This window comes from Onychomys torridus, chromosome 4 (assembly GCF_903995425.1).
Source record: "Onychomys torridus chromosome 4, mOncTor1.1, whole genome shotgun sequence".
Classification (NCBI taxonomy): domain Eukaryota; kingdom Metazoa; phylum Chordata; class Mammalia; order Rodentia; family Cricetidae; genus Onychomys; species Onychomys torridus.
The window spans coordinates 145,007,430-145,025,634 of NC_050446.1; the positions used below are offsets into that span (position 1 = coordinate 145,007,430).

Here is an 18,205-nt window from a genome sequence, read left to right on the forward strand (position 1 = left end):
TGATGTAAGACTCCACCTGACTTTCTCCATCTGCCCAAACCCTTACTTTGGATTATGAAGAGAAGGCCTACTCTAGAGGAGTCCTTAGCCTGTCATGCATGAGCTAAGTGGAAACTGACTTTCTCGGGAATGATCAGAAACATGAAACGGGGAAACAGATGACCTCAAAGATGGCAATGCGACTGACAGGTGCTTGGCTAGTGTTTTGCTAATTCCGTGCACACGTGTGGACTTGAGGAGTGAAGAAGGGGTCCCATGGAGCAACTGTGGACAGCGGAAAGTATTTATGCTTGGAACTTAGTTAGGCTAGAAATAGTAACTTAATTTTGGCAGCAGATTGTCTCTCCTCAGATATAAAGGAACCACCCTGAGAAGGCTGCCAAACCCCAGAAAATAGCTTCACTCATTCTCAGTACCAGATCCAAAGAAGACTCTCTCTCTCTCTGTCTCCCTCTCTCTCTCTCTCTCCCCTCTCTCTCTCTGTCTCTCTGTCTATCACACACACACACACACACACACACACACACACACACACACACACACACACAATGAAGTCAGTGAGTCAGAGGTGGTGGTCCATTATCTTGCAAGCATCTTTATTAATTAAAAGAAAAGTGAGAACGGCAAGGTGTACTGGATGCTGATTAGATCTCTTTGCATTGTTTCTTCAGCATTTTAAGTTCAAATTTCCACGGTTTGGAGCTAACAATAAAAATGCAAAACAGCATCTAAAAAAGAGAAAAAGAACAGTTATTTAGGGAGCTATGGAGATGGCATAGTAAAGTACCTGAATTTGAATCCCAAGAACCCATGTAAAAAAATTCAGTCATGGTTGCACATCTCTATAACTCAAGCACAGGATGAGCAGAGACAGGCAAAGAAGTCAGTGGCCCCTGAGTCTACCAATCAATGAGCTCGATGAGAGAACTTATCCCAAAAGATAAGGTAGAGAATGGTCTGCATGTACATGTGCATACACATATGCATTACTCAATGCACACAAACACACAGGTATACACACACACACACACACACACACATACACACACACACACACACAAACACACACATAGGAAAGAAAAAAGGAAATCATACAAGTCCCTATTTCCAGGTCCCAGGATTTGACTTGAGAGGACAAAGAGTGAATCAACCATACCCATTGCACCGCATGTGTGGTCAACCTGATCCTTAAGGCAGAAGAGCCAGCCTTCCTCACAAAATCATTCTGAACACAGGAACTGCTCAGCCTTTCAAGTCTGCCTCCAGCTACAACCCATGTTCCTGTGATCCTCAGAGGTGCTTTGCTTTATTGGATTCTGCTATATGGAACCAATAAAACAAGAATAGAACAGAGTCCCATGTTTCTTAGAGAGAGTAGAAAATCTGTCCAGACAACAAGCAAATAGCCTTCAGGTGGAGAATCTCAAAGAGATGTGTGACCTGGTCTCAGATCTTACGGAAGTGTAGCTCCAGTCTCGTAGTGGACAACAAGCACCCTTGTTTTTCTAGTCTATCCCCTAAAAATTCACATTAACTTAGAATAAAAATGTAAAGTTGAAACACCTCTATGGCAACCATATAAATGTGAATAACATCCTCAAGCAAGGATGACAAAGAAAATGCATCAAAATATGCATAGTGCACAATAATTTAAAAAGCAGAGAGAAGAAAAGTTTTAACTTATATGAATTTCCATCAAGGTTATCTTGACATAGATGATGTTCAAGGAAATCCTGGGAGAAAAAAATTAGACAATCATCAAAGGTCCCAGAAAGATCCAAACTATCATTTTTATCTCTAGTACAATTTTGTGTAGTTTTAGAAAACATTTATGTATACTTATACAACATAATTCACTTATACAGCATAAATTGAGATATAAAAGATCTTTGCTTATCAGACATTAATGTGGATTCCATTGTGAAAGACTGGCCCCTGTGTATCCATTTGGGCACAAGGTCTGGTTAACACTAGAGAATAGCTATGATGCCCCTCAACTCTAATATGAAAGAGCAAAACACAGAATGTGAGACACTATGTTAAGCATCCAGAGCCATTCAGGAAGTCCTACAGCCTCCCAAGGCTTCCATACAACAGCAGACCTAATAGAATCAGACAATATGATTTCTTCCTGACACTCCCTACTTCAAGGATTTCAATGAAGTGGTCATGCCATGCTCTTTACTGGCTCAGCTCTTCCTAGTACATGGCACTTGAGTTGGGGTCTCTACCAAGACGGCCACTACCGAGGACTGATAGCAGAGCCTACTTACCTCTTCTTTAAGAAAGTAGAGCTGCCAAGATAGCTCAGTGGGTAAAGTGCTTGCTGAACAAGCATGAGGACCTGAATTCAGACTCCAGCACCATGTAAAAGCTAGGTACAGCATCATACACCTGTAACCTCAGCACTGTGGGGAACAGAGACAAACAGATCCCAGGGGCTTCCTGGCCAGCCCATCTATTCCAAATGACAAGCTCCATCTATGTCTCCAAAAGCAAGACAAAGAGCAATAGAAGATACCCAGCATCATACTACTACTACTACTACTACTATTGATGATGATGATGATGATAATGATAAAATAATAATAATAATAATAATAATAATAAATATTTGAAATTAAAATGGTAGATTTCCTTAGGACCACCTACTTATGAAGAAATGGATGAATATAGGTTGGAGAATTTATGTTAGATTGGCTGAGATGTCCCTAATTTTAGCAAGGACAGAGCCATATGCCAGGATATCACTCAGTCCTGAAAGAGAACAGAACACTATTTTTCATTCTATGCCTTTGTACCAGAGTAGCCTCAAACAGAAGGAATGAATATGGAGTAGCTCCAGCTTTATTAGTCATTCTCTGTGAAGCACTAATATGTGATTGTGAGTGACCCACTAGTCTGGAATATTCCTGCCAGTACACACCGCAGGAGTAGAATGATTGCTCAAAATAACCCTGTCCAGAATGCAAAATAGCAAGAAATAACAAACTGGCTTGGCTTTGCTTTACACCCATTTTTGTGTATAATGGATATGTCTCTCTGTGTATTCTTGTGTATGTATGTATATATGTGTGTGTGTGTGTGTGTGTGTGTGTGTGTGTGTGTGTGTGTCCCTGGTTGCATGTACATGTATATATGTATGTGTACATCTTGCAGAATAGGGTAGGATGCTGTCAATGATAGATAATAGAAACAACACCTTAGTTCTGGAGTCTGGCTATAACAGCCTCAAACAGAACAGAGTTTAAACAAGAAACTGGCCTCACAGTGTTCTTTATTACACAGGTGGGACAGGGGACATTTCCTCTCATGTCAGCTACATACCTTCTTCATTTTAGGATCATTTTGAAGCAAGCAGTTTTCATTTTCTCCTACAATTTTCTTGCACATCGTTCGGGCAATATTTACTTCGAGATAGTACTCCAGGCTGTCTGTGACCTGTCAATGAGTCACGTAAGTTAAATCTTATAGAAGAAAACAGCACCAAGCATCTGCTCTGAGAAGTCAATATGCCATTGGCTACTTAGGGCTAAACGATCTTCCTGCTCTTCCTCAACTCTACATCTCCTGGAAGACGTTTTAAGATTATTTGAAAGAATTCTTACCTTGACATCTGTCTCACCTCTCTCTCACAATGGTTTTATTTTTTGTTTATTGACTTTGTGTTTGTTATTGTGTATATTATATATACATGTATATGGTATATGTATGTATTCATGTGGGTAGGTATATTTGTGTATGTGGGTGCCTATGTGAGCATGCTCAGAGAGGCCACAAGTCCATGTTGATATCTTCTTGGATCACATTCACTAAATGTGGAGCTCATCAATTTTGTTAAGCTAGATGGCAAAAGAGGTTCAGGGATCTGCTTATCTGCCCATTGCCCCGAGAGCTGGGGTGGCAGGCGTGTAGTGCCACGTCCAACATTTAAGTACATGCTGTAGATCAAATTCAGGTCCTCATGCATGTGCAGAAAGCACTTTACTGAGCCTCCTCCTTAGCCCCTAGGTTTTTAATTTTTTGTTTGTTTGTTTGTTTGGTTTTGGTTTTATCGAGACAGGGTTTCTCTGTGTAGCTTTGTGCCTTTCCTAGATCTCACTTGGTAGCCCAGGCTGGCCTCGAACTCACAGAAATTCACCTGGCTCTGCCTCCCGAGTGCTGGGATTACAGGTGTGTACCACTGAACCCCGGCAGTTTTTAATTTTAAATAGCAAATAATAGCAAGTGTTCCCAGAATGAAGCAAGGAAATTACGAAGAGCATTCTCCAGTGAAAACTAACCATTTATTTATTGTAACTTGAGATTAGGTGATATGTAAAGAACAGAATATTTAATTTTTGAGATCTTAGAAGCTACACATTTCCAGATCCAGGAGCCCCTGTCTAGCAGGAGTCTTCTTGATACATCCTACCACAATGGAAATCAGAAGGACAAGAAGGAGCACAAGAAAACAAAGACAGGAGATTGATTATGAAGCCTCAAGACCTTTAAAAACAGATCAGTTTAGCCGGGTGGTGGTGGTGCACACCTGTAATCCCAGCACTCGGGAGGCAGAGCCAGGTGGATCTTTGTGATTTCGAGGCCAGACTGGTCTACAGCGTGAGATCCAGGAAAGGCACAAAGCTACACAAAGAAACCCTGTCTCGAAAAACCAAAGAAACAGATCAGTGTCCAAGCTAAGTGCCAGCCAGCTTAGCAAAATCAATGAGCTCCAGATTTGGAGATAATGATCGATCACCTGTGGCCTTTCAGTGCATGCTCACACAGGCACCCATATGAGTGCACCTACCCATGTGAATACATACACATGCCATGTACGTGTATACACCCAAATATAGTGTCAATAAAAAATGAAACAATCGCAAGACAGAAGCGAGATAGATGCCCAAGTTAAGAATTCTCTTTATAGCACAAAAACTTCCCCTTGGGGCCACATCTTCATACCCTGACATAAAAGATTACATTTCCAAAGCATGTTTTTGGAGGCAATTATGAGAGCCCAGGAACTGGCAGACCAAGGAAGGGAATAAAGAATTCTACAGTTATTTCAACCACATCTGAAAATTTAGCCCCTGCTGTACCCACCTTTCAAAAATCTAGAGGGTTTTTAATAAGGAGAGTTCTGGTGATTGCCTCTTATTTTTCGAAAAATGTAAACATTATACCTAGTGCTCAGTCTATAAATAAATACATGCTAGGCAGAAGAGGGCTTCTTAAGCAAGATGCAAAACTTAAACAGCATATGAGAAGAAAAAAACTAAATGCTATATTGCTATGTTTTCAAAAATCTAAAGACCCTATAAGCAAAATTAAACTTCAAACACTGAATGGACAAGTACAGTCTCTCTCTCTCTCTCTCTCTCTCTCTCTCTCTCTCTCTCTCTCTCTCTCTCACACACACACACACACACACACACACATGCCAATTTTATATGAATAACAAATTTATCAACTAATAGATAATTAAATAATATGAGAGAAGAAAGAACTCATAGAAGAAAACACATTGTCCTTAAACTAAATAAAAGACACATTTTTTCATGGTACTGGAAATACAAAGAGATATATTTTCACACCTATTAAACAGACAAATATCTAAAAGACAAGAGAGTTCTAATATTGGTATGATGAATGGCAAGAGACACCCACACACCAGCAACATGGGCAGAAGCCTAAATCTCTTAAATTCACAGCCTAACTGAGGCCTTCTGCTCAATGTCCAGCACCACAAAAAAAAATATAATAAGTAAATAAAAATAAATAGATTTAGTAGTATTCAGGGGCAATTTGCCTTTATTTTACAAATATACTCTTTAACGAAGGAATTAAAATTCGGAATATTGTTATGCTGCATGCAATGGCATATTCATTGTTCCACTTTTTCTATTAACCAATCTGTTGATTTGCTAGGATACAAGCAAAAATAACCATGCTATTTCAGTTTCCAAGGTACGATGAAAACTGAGATAAATCTAGCAGTACTTAGGCAAATTCCTATGACAGTTTGAGTGCCAAAATAGACAGCAGTATGATTTCATGAACACAAAATATACTTAATTGGACCTTTGAGATGGCTCAGTGGGTAAAATCACCTACCACCAAGCTTGACAACCTGAGTGTGATTCCCAGAATCCACATGATGAAGGGGACTAACTCCCACAAATTGTCCTATTGTCCTCTGACCACACATACAAGCATACAAGATACCATGTCCTTCCTCCCTCCCCAAACCCCTTCTCTGTCTCTGTCTCTCTGTCTCTTTCTCTCTTGAACACACACACACACACACACACACACACACACACACACACACAAAGGATTTTTTAAATCTTAAATCTTTCCACGATGTATGTACGTGGAAAGAAAATACCCAGAAGAAGAAAACAAACTACTTTTGTGTTACTCAGGAGTAACCAGCCAGATCGAAAATGCAAGAACCTGTTTCCTTTCATTTTTATTGTGTGTGTATGTATCCATGCATATGTGCATAAGTGTGGGTGCACATGTGTGATTATGTATGTGAAGGCCAAAGTATGACATCAGGAGTCTTCCTCAATGGCTCTCTACCTTTTTTTTTTTTTTTTTTAAGCAGGAAATCTCACTAAATCTAGAGCTCTCCTACTCAGCAATACTGGCTGGCCAGAAAAACTCAGGGATCCTGTCTCTGCCTCTTTCAGTAGTAGCATTAAAAGTAAGCACTGCCACATCTAGCTTTTTAAAACATGAATGCTGGGATCAAACTCAGGGCTTCATACTTGTACTGCATCAATGTCCTAACTGAAGCATCTCCCAGCCAGGCTTTCATTTTTAACTCAGCTACCAATCAGAGCCCTAGAACTTTTATATAGATGGAGATAAATCAAGTTTCTCAACCTCAGCCGCACAGAACTCTTGAAACTGGATCTTTCTTTGTCTGGGAGGCCTGGCTGTTGTAAGATAGAGAGTAGCATTCTAAGTCTCAACTTAATAGGTACCAGAAGTAGCCCTTCCATTCACATCATCAGCAAACACCCCAGGCATCGCCAAAAATCCCCGGGAACAAAAGCCATCCTTCATTGAGAACTGCAGATGTCCCCTTCAAGAAAACCACATATTTAAATACTGTAAGTGGAAAGTGTGTTAATGTATTCAGCTTCACAAATGTCTTAGGTTAGCAATATAGTACCCTAGACAGACAGTTGTCTCTCCATGACCACGGGGCTCACTGGGAGCTGTGACAATACCACAAGAAAATAGGATTTCACATATTGATAGCTCAAGAAAATATCCAAATTTGAAATTCCAAAGCAAGTTTTTTTTTTTTGGTTTGGTTTTTTTTTTTTTTTTTTTTTTTTTTGGTTTTTTGAGACAGGGTTTCTCTGTGTAGCTTTGCACCTTCTCTGGATCTCCCTCTGTAGACCAGGCTGGCCTCAAACTCACAGAGATCCACCTGCTTCTGCCTCCTGAGTGCTGGGATTAAAGGCGTGCGCCACCACCGCCCGGCCCAAAGCAAGTTTTATACTGAACATATATTGCTTTCACTCCACCATAAGTCATAAAATCATAAGTTAAATCATTACAATTTGGAGAGCATTGTGCTTCTCAAGTTAAAATAATTTCAAGCAGTGTCAGTTCACTCAGCCACCAACCAATCTCGAGCCTAATGTACATTCCCAGTTGCTCAACACATGGGAGGAGACAGAGAGGCTCCTGCATGCTGAGACAGGCCCTCATTACTCCTCCAGAGTCCTTTCTCTGACTTTGGACTTTCTAGGAACCTCTCTTTTTCCTTGCGCTGCACGGGTTTCCACTATCCAGCATGATCCAGAAGCTGCTCTCCTCATCCAGTCGTTCAGAGTCACACACTGATTAAAATCACAAGGATCTGGGCTTATGTCTTGACTCTTCTGCTCAGCTGTGCAGCACTGCACACTTTCTGTGCCTCAATTTTCTCTCCATAGTACAGAAACATCACTCCTACCTAGGAAGCTGTGCAAGCTGAATGAGTGAGTCATGAAAAACCAAGCGGACCAAGAGGAAGTAAATGTTCTCGTTGAGCCTCAGTAGTTCAGGCTGCTGTACAAGCTCGTGTGCACTAGCACTTAACACTGTACACAATCTGCAGCTGCCCCTTTTGAGCTCTGACCTACACTTAAAAACAGATTTATTAAGTTGTGGTAAGAGTAAGCATCTCCCTTTGTATTTAGGCTGGGCAAGGCAATCCAGTATGAGGAATAGGTTCCCAAGAGCCAGTCAAAGAGTTAGGGATGGCACTTGTGTCATTGTTAGGAGCCTCACAAATAGACCACACTACACAACTGTCGCATATATGGAGAGGGCTTAGGTCAACCTCTGCACGCTCCTTGGTTGTGATTATGTTAGTTCCTATGAGCCAGGTTAGTGTTTGGCTGATACCCATGGGCTACCTGCCCCTTTCTAAACATAAACAGAGGAGTAGATTGGCAAGGGGTGGGAGTGGAAGGAGATAGGGGAGGAGGAACTGCAGTTAGGATGCAAAATAAATATTAAACAAAAATGCTTTAAAAGGTTGATTTATTTTTATTTTATGTGTATGAATGTTTAGCCTGTATGCATTATGCACATATGTGCACCATGTATGTGCCTAGGGACCACTGAAGGCAGAAAGGAGTGTTGGATCCCCTAGAACTAGAGTTTCAAAGAGTTGTGAGCTGCCATGTAGGTGATGGTAACCAAGCCTGGGTCCTCTCTGCAAGATCAGCAAGGGCTCTTAACCACTGAGCCATCTCTCCAGCCCCTCACCTGTACTTTTAAGGTAAACAATTTTAATTGATATTTTATGCTTTTTCTCTATCTTGGACTAATAAATAGCAAACTTTGAATATATTTTTCAATTTTAAAGTAAAATGATATATTTTAGATGGAGACATCTTTTGACCTTGTTTCCATCCTATGTAGTAGCTATATCCCTGACACTCATCTCTGTCCTCAAAAGAAGACCAAGGGATAAAGGAGCAAGGAGCAGACACTACACCTACCTGCTCCTGAGATTTTAGGATGTCCACCACCTTGAAGTTGTACTGGTCCTTGCTGGCCTTGTTATACTCCTTCATGGCATACCAGACTGCTTGCCGCACATAGACATAGGTTGTGGGGATATCTTCAAATGGCCTCTCAATCTTAGGGGAGCCCCAGGCTTGGACTCTTCTAGACACAAGGCCCACTGTGATCACCAGGAGCAGCAAGACCTGTAAGAATCTGGCCATGGGACCTCATTCAAGGAGACACATACTAAGTTCCTTTTTTCTTTCCAGAGCTGGCGTAGATGTAGCCAGTAATGGCTCTGCTCTCTCTGCAGGTCAATACTCCTTTCACCTTGAGTCCTGACACTGCTGTGGGTTAAAAGAAGGGATTTCTGTTGACATCATTACGATACTGCATATATTTGATTTCCATCTCCCATTTCTGCCCTATAACCCTAGGTATTCCTGAGTGACAGTGAGAGAAAGGAGCATACACACATTCCATAGCACACCCTTTTCAGCCACGTGTAAGTTAGCTCTTGGTGGACCCTTGGATAATTAAAAAGAAGGAGCTCATTGCCAGAAAACCCAAACAGCTTGGACCTTTCAGTTCATCTTTGACCTTGAAGGGATGGAGATTGAGTTAATCACCAATGGGCAATGATTATATTATTTTGTCCTGTATAATGGAACCTCTGTAGCATGTCTGAAAAGAATCCAGAGAGGTGGAAATGAAATGAAATCTCAAGTGCCCAAGTACCAGCCTTTTTTGTTGTGCATCAAGCTTCTCACCTTTTCCTTAATAATTGTCCATTCCAAGGAACAGGTGGAAATCTGATTATAATTAGAATAAAATTAAGATGTGGAATATTTACCCAGAAGATAGGTCACAATTCCCTCATCGCCTTTTGAGTGGATTGGTACTGTTATTCCTGAAGCAGGTTAGTCTTTGCAGAGGTGACTTTGTACCTCTTTTAGTCACTTGCTCCTCCACCATGTTATGATACCATGCAGAGGCCCTCACCAGATGTGGTCCTTCAATTGCGTACTTAGAACCACAAACCTCAGACCCACATTAACGTCTATTATTTTCAATTTATCATATTCAGTCATAACAACAGAAAATTGAATAAGATACCAAAACTGAGGTAGAGGTTGTGGGGACCTTCCATTGGTAGCAGGGTTCAAAGAAAGTGTGAGCTACCCTGGGGACCTTCCACTCGTGATTGGCATCTAAGGTGGGAATCTTATTGAACCCAGTCAAGCCTGTGCTGCCTTAGGCTAGTGCCAGGTGATGTTGAAGTTTAACTGAATCACTGGGTGTCCTTTTGATGCCTAGAGAGAATTAGAACATGGCTTGGAGACCCCACACATGTGGTTCCAGGGGTACTTTGTGAATTTTAAACAATGTATACACAGCAACAATGAACTCAGGATTTCTCTCTCCTTCTCCAAAGAAAGTTAATTTAAAAAACAAAAACAAAAACAAAACCTTTACTGTTAGAATTTAGCCCATTTCCCCATCTCAGCCATTTGTTTCCTGGGAGGACTTACACTTTCGTCACTCACTCACCCCTTCACCTCCCATCCCCCACCCTTTTTTTTTCTGAATGATACCATCTCTTTGTTCTTCTCGATGAACAGAGATGTCTGCATCAGATCTCTGTGCACAGACAGCATGGGAAGCATTTCCTCAGCAAGAATATATTCTCAAAATTCTTCACTTTCCACATATAGATGTGGCAACCCCCACCTGAGATTTCACGCAGGCCTTAGAGGCTGTGTCCCCAGAACCTCCCCATTGACTGATCAGATTAGAACTCAGATCTTCTCATCATCCTGAAGCATGTCAGGCCCTGTGCCTCTTATGTCACTCACTGCCATCTTCCATGGGTGCTGTATACTGAGTAGCTAGCCCCTCTACAAGGGAGGAAAGTGAGGCTTATTAAGAAGCCAAGAAAATGCCTAAGGCTACTTGATGGGGGCTTCCAGGCCTAACCACTGTTGGCCTCATCCCATTAACCTACCTCAATCTAGCAGACATGCACATGTAAAGCCACAGCCTGGAATACACATTTGATTTGGAGGTTATCCAGTTTTACCAGAGAAGATAAATTGAGTTGAAATTTCTAACATCTGACAAACTGGTTAAGGCACGTACAGTCTCGACGGTGAGCAAGCAGACAAATAGCCTAAGAGACATTGCAGAGTTTATGAGAAGTGGAGCAGGCGGTGGTGGTGCATGCCTTCAATCCCAGCACTCTGGAGGCAGATCCAGGCGGATCTCTGAGAGTTCGAGGCCAGCCTGGTCTACAAAGTGAGTTCCAGGAAAGGCACAAAACTACACAGAGAAACCCTGTCTCGAAAGACCAAAAAAACAAAAAACAAACAAACAAAAAAAAAAAATGTGGAAAGACTGCATTTAGGTGGTGCATAAAATTTGATGGCGGAACTAAGAGACGATGCATCAGGCACTGAGTATGAATGGATACACATAACCAGGGTATTTCTGAGATCTTAATTCAGCCATTCTCTGATAACATCATTCTGGCCCCGTGTATCCGCTCCATAGGTAATGTCAATCAACTCATGCAGTAGGTTTCTCAAGTGGACAACTGTGCCAGGTTGGTGCATTTGAACCATCCTATAAGTGAATAATCAAGTGTAGCATTGTACCTCACTATGATTTGGGTTATCCATAGTGAACTGTGGTCCAAACGTACCAAATGGAAAATTCCAGAAATAAGCAACTCATAAATTTGAAATAATTTTATTGTAGAATACTACAGTTGCTCTATTTTATTGGCAGCTATTGATCATCCTTGCATATATCTATGAATTAAACTATCATGGTATGTCTAAGAAAAAACAGAATATATATGATATTAATACTACTCACAGTTCAGGCACCTACTATAGCGAAAAAGGCAAAACACCAAAACAAAATCCCCACATTTTGGCAACCCAGCCGCAACCACTTTTACCCTGACCCCTAGTGATTTAAGATGTCTTATGAAGGCACCTGGAGCACAATTCCCAATGACCTATAGCATCTGACATAGATGACTGATCTCAAGAAAGATGTGTGCTATAAATGTTATTACTTACGAAGATAGTGAGATGCCCATCTATCCATCTAGATTTGGACCCCATATAAATGGTCTATAAGATCAAGTAGCTGCCCCTCACTACTGTAAGACTTCTACATCCTATCAGCCATGAAACGTCCTTTCTGTGGTCTCATCTGCTACCCACTTGTAGAGTATTTCAATAGATTTCCTGTTTGTGTCCTTGGTAAGTTTCTTTTACTAGCTTCCATTGGCCTTGCCTACTCCATCTTCACCAGCATAAACTGGTCATTTTAGAATCTTCTCCCCACAAGCAAGTGCAACTAGTTTCCTGACACGTCACTTGCTCAAATCTCCACTGTGGTCCCATTAACCTACCATCACCATGAAGTCGATGTCAGAGGAGACATAAGATGTAACCCCGTGTTTCAGACGACGTGACCTCTCCACCTCCACCCTACTTGCCCCATGCCTTAAGTATGTTAAGCAGACCCATTGATCACCTTGCTTCTTACTTGATGTGTTACAGGTGAATTTGAACTAACTACTCAATAAGTCTTTCTGTTCTCTAATCGATGGATTACTTTCTTGGTCCTTGAAGACTACCCTGAACACTCTACTCTGTACCATGTCTAAACCAAGTTCTGCTCTGTCCCACAAAATGTACCTTTATCTGCAGTGAAGACTATGATTAAATGGCCTCTATCCTTAGGTTGCTCTCCACCACCATCACACTCAAGCCATGCTCCTATTTCAGGTTAGGCATCTGTGGGTTTAAGCCTCAGGTGCTTCTGGCCTCTGACTGCACTCTCCATCAGGTAGCCACACCTGCATCCCCTTTGTGAGGTAAGCCAGCCTTTCTGATGCTGTTCTAGTCAGGATACCTGAGACAGGTCCTATCAGCCTTTGGCCCACTGCTCTTGTGTTGTGTGACACTATTCCACGGAGATATGAAAAAATGTATATTCATCCCAGATAGGAAACCAAAAGCAGACTTAAGTAAAAACACCACCACAGGTCAATGGTGAACCAATGAGTTTTATTGGGGTTACCTGCAGAAATATAAGTGAGGGATTACTCGCAGGAATAGAAATGACTCAGACAGCTGCATCAAATTTTTTGATGATAACTATCCTAACAGATGGATGTGAAACAACAGATAGAGAATTGGCAAATATGTGACAGTTTTTAATTTCTATATCAAAGAGTTATTATTGACTGACCGAAAAGCTTCATCCCTCCTGACTAGTTTTTGTAGTACTGGAAGGTTCTATGTACTCTTATAGGGGAGAAAAGTAATCAATAGACTTACTCAGTTGGGAGTTGTGCAAGTTGTGGTATGTGACTGGCCTGACAAGCTATGACTGCTGGTGTGCTAGTGGCACAGATGTTACAGAGTAAACAAACACTTTCTGCTTGGATTTAAAACCCACAAGATGAAACTTATTCCTGGTATCATTAATTGGGTAAAAAACTCCGCGTTAGGGATTTAGCTCAGTGGTAGAGCGCTTGCCTAGCAAGTGCAAGGCCCTGGGTTCGATCCTCAGCTCAAAAAAAAAATATGTATGGGTGTATATTCTTTATGCCAGGTGGTGGTGGCAGCAGTGCATGCCTGTAATCCCAGCACTCAGAGGCAGAGGCAGGTGGATCTCTGTGAGTTCGAGGGCAGCCTGGTCTACAAAGTGAGTTCCAGAACAGCCTCCAAAGCTACAGAGAAATCCTGTTTCGAAACACTCCCCCCCACACAAAAAAAGCAAAAACTCCTGGCTGTCAGTACAAGAACTCAAGAAGGTCAGGAACCTGCAGGCAGGAGCTGATGCAGAAGCTATTGAAGGGTGTTGCTTACTGGCTTGCTCAATCTGCTTTCTTATAGAACCCAGGATAACCAGTTCAGGGATAGCACCACCCACAATGAGTTGGGCCCTCCCCCATCAATCATGAATTAAGAAAATACCCTACAGGCTTGCCTACAGCCTGATCTTATGGAGGCATTTTCTTAATTGAGGTTATCTCCTCTAAGGTGACTTTAGCTTGTATCAGGTTGGCATAAAACTAACCAGCACACTGATTAATAGAGACCTACAGCAGGCTAGCATGCAGAGAGTAAGAGACTGTAAGTAAGAGTGTTCAACTCTAAAGGAGACATCTGCATTATACCCCAACTCCTAACGCTCAGAAATCATTGGGAAGAGGGAGTAGATAATGATGATGAAGCAGTATTTTCCAGACATAATGGCACTGTTGCACATATGAACTCACAGGAGCTGTGGCTGCAAGCACAAGACACCCACACAATAAGCCACCCCAAATCCCAGTATGTCTTGGGGAGGACCCATGAAGACTCACTCCTACCTGAGGAGTTATTGGCAGTTAATGGATGCTAAAAGACAATCTGTTTTCTTCAGGAATATGGCCCCTCAGAGAGTACCATACTGCAGTAGATGGTCTTACACCCATGCGCATACAATCAGTACCAAGTGGACTCAGTGTGTTGAGAGAGAGAGGAGAGGGAGAGAAAGAGAGAGAGAGAGAGAGAGAGAGAGAGAGAGAGAGAGAGAGAGAGAGAGAGAGAGAAGTTGAAACTGGGAGGGGAACGTAGAGGGAACAGGGAAGAAGTTCTAGGAGAAGGAATAGAGGGGTGGATTTGGTCAAACTATATTATATGCATGTATGAAATTCTTAAACAACTTAAACAGCTTTTACAGGCAATTTTTAAAAGACAAATCATCTGATAAAAAAAACTTGGACAAAAGTCAGAAGCATGCAACTTATAGAAAAGATACATAAGTATCTATGCTACATAGGTAAAACTGTGCTAAGCCTCAGAACAGTTGAAGTTTAAATTAACTAACAATAAAATGTTGCAATTTCTGATCCATTGAAGAAAAGTAAGCTTGACAACATCAGATTAGCTAAATAACCTAGATTCTCAAACCAACTTCATTCCTCTTGGCAGAGGACAGATTCCAGGCATTTCTGAATAGTCATTTATCTAGCCACCCCTGTTGAGCATTTAAAAGTTACTTATTCATCAGTACCTACCACTGTATCTCAAAGAAGTATTGGCAGATGTGCACAGTCAGAGAAAATTGCTACAACACAGTTTACAATAGCAAAAAGGAAAAAAGAAACCACCCAATTATATGATAACCAAATCAAATATGTAAAGTTTATGAAAGAGAACCAACTAAACTATGTGCTTGGACTAAAAGGAAACAGATCTGTTACACATAAGCATTACAAGCTGACTAGAAATAGGAAACAAAGAACGCATGGGAAGGATGAAGACAACAGGTCATAAAGTCAAAGAAAGAAAATGGGTGGGGTGAACCAGGGGCAGGGGAATTTCAGTTTCAAAGCTAATTATTCACATCACATTGACTCTCTTCCTGAAAAGAACTGTGTTATTGAAAGGCCCCGAACTCCACAGTAGAATTCTAACATCTAGAAGAAGCCTTATGATGACAAAAGGCAAGCACTCCCAACTCCACTCCTGACTTGCTCTGTTTCCCAGGATGCATAAAGAAGGTTGATCCTAAATGCAAATGGGGGCTTGGTTTACACAATAATTCTTGATTCTTCTCTTTTCCCTTGACTGTTTTGGTTGATGGATAAACAGACAGCTACACAGACAGACAATCTCATTCTCATTCTGTAGCCCAAGCAGACCTTGAATTCCTGACCCTCCTGCCTCAGCCTCCCAAGTCCTGAAGTTACAATTGTGATCTACTACATCCAGGTCTAAAATTTTAATTAAACCTCTCCTTTGGTTCATCAGCTCCAAAACACCCCATGTGGCACTTCATTTTTTTTTCAAGATAAAGATGAAAGGAGGTCTAGTCACTGCTTTGTCAATGTCTTGTCTGTTGTGCTTATGTGTTTCTGCTCCATGATCAATCATATGACCTAAAACATTAAAAACCAAAATCAGATTCTTAAGCATGAAGGTCCTGGAGGCATGGTAGGATTTCCAATTTTTAGCCATGGCTCTCTGTGTGATAGTTTTAGTTTGGCAAGAATAATTGGAGCTGGGCCTAAGGAATATTGTATTTGGGGGAGAATGTGACTTCAACCAGGATGTTAAACAGACAGAAAAAGAGCCATGGTTGGAGTCAAAGGTGATCTCCAGGAGACCATAATGTTATGGTGGAGTTAGAAGTGAAGGAGAAGCAGAAAATATAAAGGACTGAATTTGGAGCAAGTAGAATGTCAGATACTAGCAAGATATATCTAACTTAGATGGTCCTCATGTTTGGAATTCAGGCATTTACACTGGCCTGCCCTCGGGGTCCTAGCAGGACACATCAGCAGCAGTAGCCAAGATGTGACACTATGACTATTGCAGCCACTGAGTAAAGCATTCTTCCTATGTGCATGTGCTATATCCCCTTATGAAAAGCAAGCCCGCCTTGTTCCCTCTCTCTTCCTTCCACTCTTGCCCAAGGGCCGCCTCTGCATACCCTCAATAAACTTCCCACGTGAGCTCTGTTGCATGGTGTGGCATTGTAGTTCCCCTTGGCTCCAACCTGCTAAGGTTACCTTCTGCTGTTAAACTATTATACCTTAACCTACCTACCCTTGCCAATTAATATGTAGCCTGCTGCCCTATTGCACATTCCACTTGGGAATATCAGAGGTTATTACAAAATTGCTCATTGGTATATCATCTGTCCTTCCTCATCCTATAAGAGCTCTTCTACCCCTGATGGCTGAGTAATGCCCCATCATTGAACCCTGGCCCCTGTTTTTAACATGTATCATTGCATCATTCACATGTATAGTGCAACAACCATTTGTACACATATCCTCATACAAGTTTAATTTCTCACCCAGAACAAACTGCAGAAAAAGCAGTCACTAAGCATATAAATTTTGCAAGTGTCATCTCCAACCATGATAAAGAGTTCGTACAGGGACAGGAGAGAGACACACTGACAAACAGACACAAAAAAGAAAAAAAAAAAAGGCTGAGTGATTAGTTTCTGTGAATCAAGTGAAGTTGCTGTACATACACAAAGTACCTGGTGTAGATTTCATTACTACATGAAAGCCAGCAAAGGGAGGTGAGGGGTACAGATAAGGAAATTAAAAAAAAAAAAAAAAAAAAAAAAAAAAAAAAAAAAAACAGGAAGGAAATGATGGTGGGTAGATGGTAGATCAAAGGCTAGCTTTGAGCTGAGACAAGGTGCCAGGTAGGACCCACGAGTTTCCAGAGGAGGACAACAGAAGGAACCTGCCCACTGGGGCCTCTGCCTCCTACACCTGCACCTCCTAATGCTCTAAATGTTCTCTCTCTTTGTGGGGAATCTAGAGGCTGAGCTGTACTTCCCCTCCACCTATTTTCATCTTCCCTGCCAGGTAGATTTCTTCCATGTATCATCGTTTCCCAGTTATGAACTCCAATCTCCTGAAGAATTGGTTCCTGACTTTCAAATCTACCAAGGTCTGGGCAACAGGATCTGCAAGGGACCCTCAGATGAGTGTACCACTGTGAGCCATACCTCCTCTGGCCCTTCCTGATTTAGGTGCCCAAGCTCTCACTAAGCAATGGAGGGTGTGTGTGATGATACTCACATCCTTGGGATGTGTTCTTGTCACCTGGCAATTCTGCCAACATTTGCTATTTGAGGCACTAATATAATTTAAAATACATTCAGATTAAAAATCAATACATCTCCCAAATGAATCATGCTTTACATATTAAACACCAGAATATGCAGTAGTATAAGTATTTGCTGGAGTCTTCTGTTTGTCTGGCCCTGTTCTATATACAGTGTCAGGGACCAATACGGTAGCGGGAAGGTGGTCACTGTTTAGGTGGTTCACAGGGAACCCCCTAACTAAGCAGCCCTTTCCACAGGAATCTCTTGGGTTCTGCAGCCAATCAATAACACACCTAAAGGTACTTTATCATCTCTTTTATGAAGATTGTTCTAGACCTTTCTTGAGTCATTGTATTTTCAAACCAATTCCAGAATAGGGCTTATTTTTACCCAGCTCTTCACATATATTCACTTGTGGTCATTTTGTTTTTCAGTTATGTTTTATCCAATTTATATTTATCAGGCCTTGATTGAGAATAAGACCACTACCATAATTTAAGGCCAAATTTGAAGCAAGCTTTATTTAAATGCTAGCCAGGTGGATGGGATC

At 41.4% G+C, this 18,205-nt stretch overlaps 1 protein-coding gene across 1 annotated transcript; it reads right to left on the reverse strand.

Moving 5' to 3' along the window:
- Nucleotides 1-568: 568 nt before the first annotated feature.
- LOC118581398 (cystatin-13) lies at nt 569-12,851 on the reverse strand. The gene is made up of 4 exons (XM_036183468.1): nt 12,720-12,851; nt 9,000-9,353; nt 3,328-3,441; nt 569-728 (listed from the first exon to the last, which is right to left on the reverse strand). The coding sequence occupies exons 2-4, from the start codon at nt 9,225-9,227 to the stop codon at nt 645-647; spliced, it is 426 nt and encodes a 141-aa protein (XP_036039361.1). The 5' UTR covers nt 9,228-9,353; nt 12,720-12,851; the 3' UTR covers nt 569-644.
- Nucleotides 12,852-18,205: the final 5,354 nt, after the last annotated feature.

Bases quoted from the DNA above. Each gene is read 5' to 3' on its own strand.
- LOC118581398 (XM_036183468.1), bottom strand. From the start codon at position 9,227: ATGGCCAGATTCTTACAGGTCTTGCTGCTCCTGGTGATCACAGTGGGC. The intron at 3,442-8,999 runs GTAGGTGTAGTG...ACTCATTGACAG, and splicing joins TCCTAAAATCTCAGGAGCAG to GTCACAGACAGCCTGGAGTA. The intron at 729-3,327 runs GTATGTAGCTGA...TCTCTTTTTTAG, and splicing joins ATGATCCTAAAATGAAGAAG to ATGCTGTTTTGCATTTTTAT.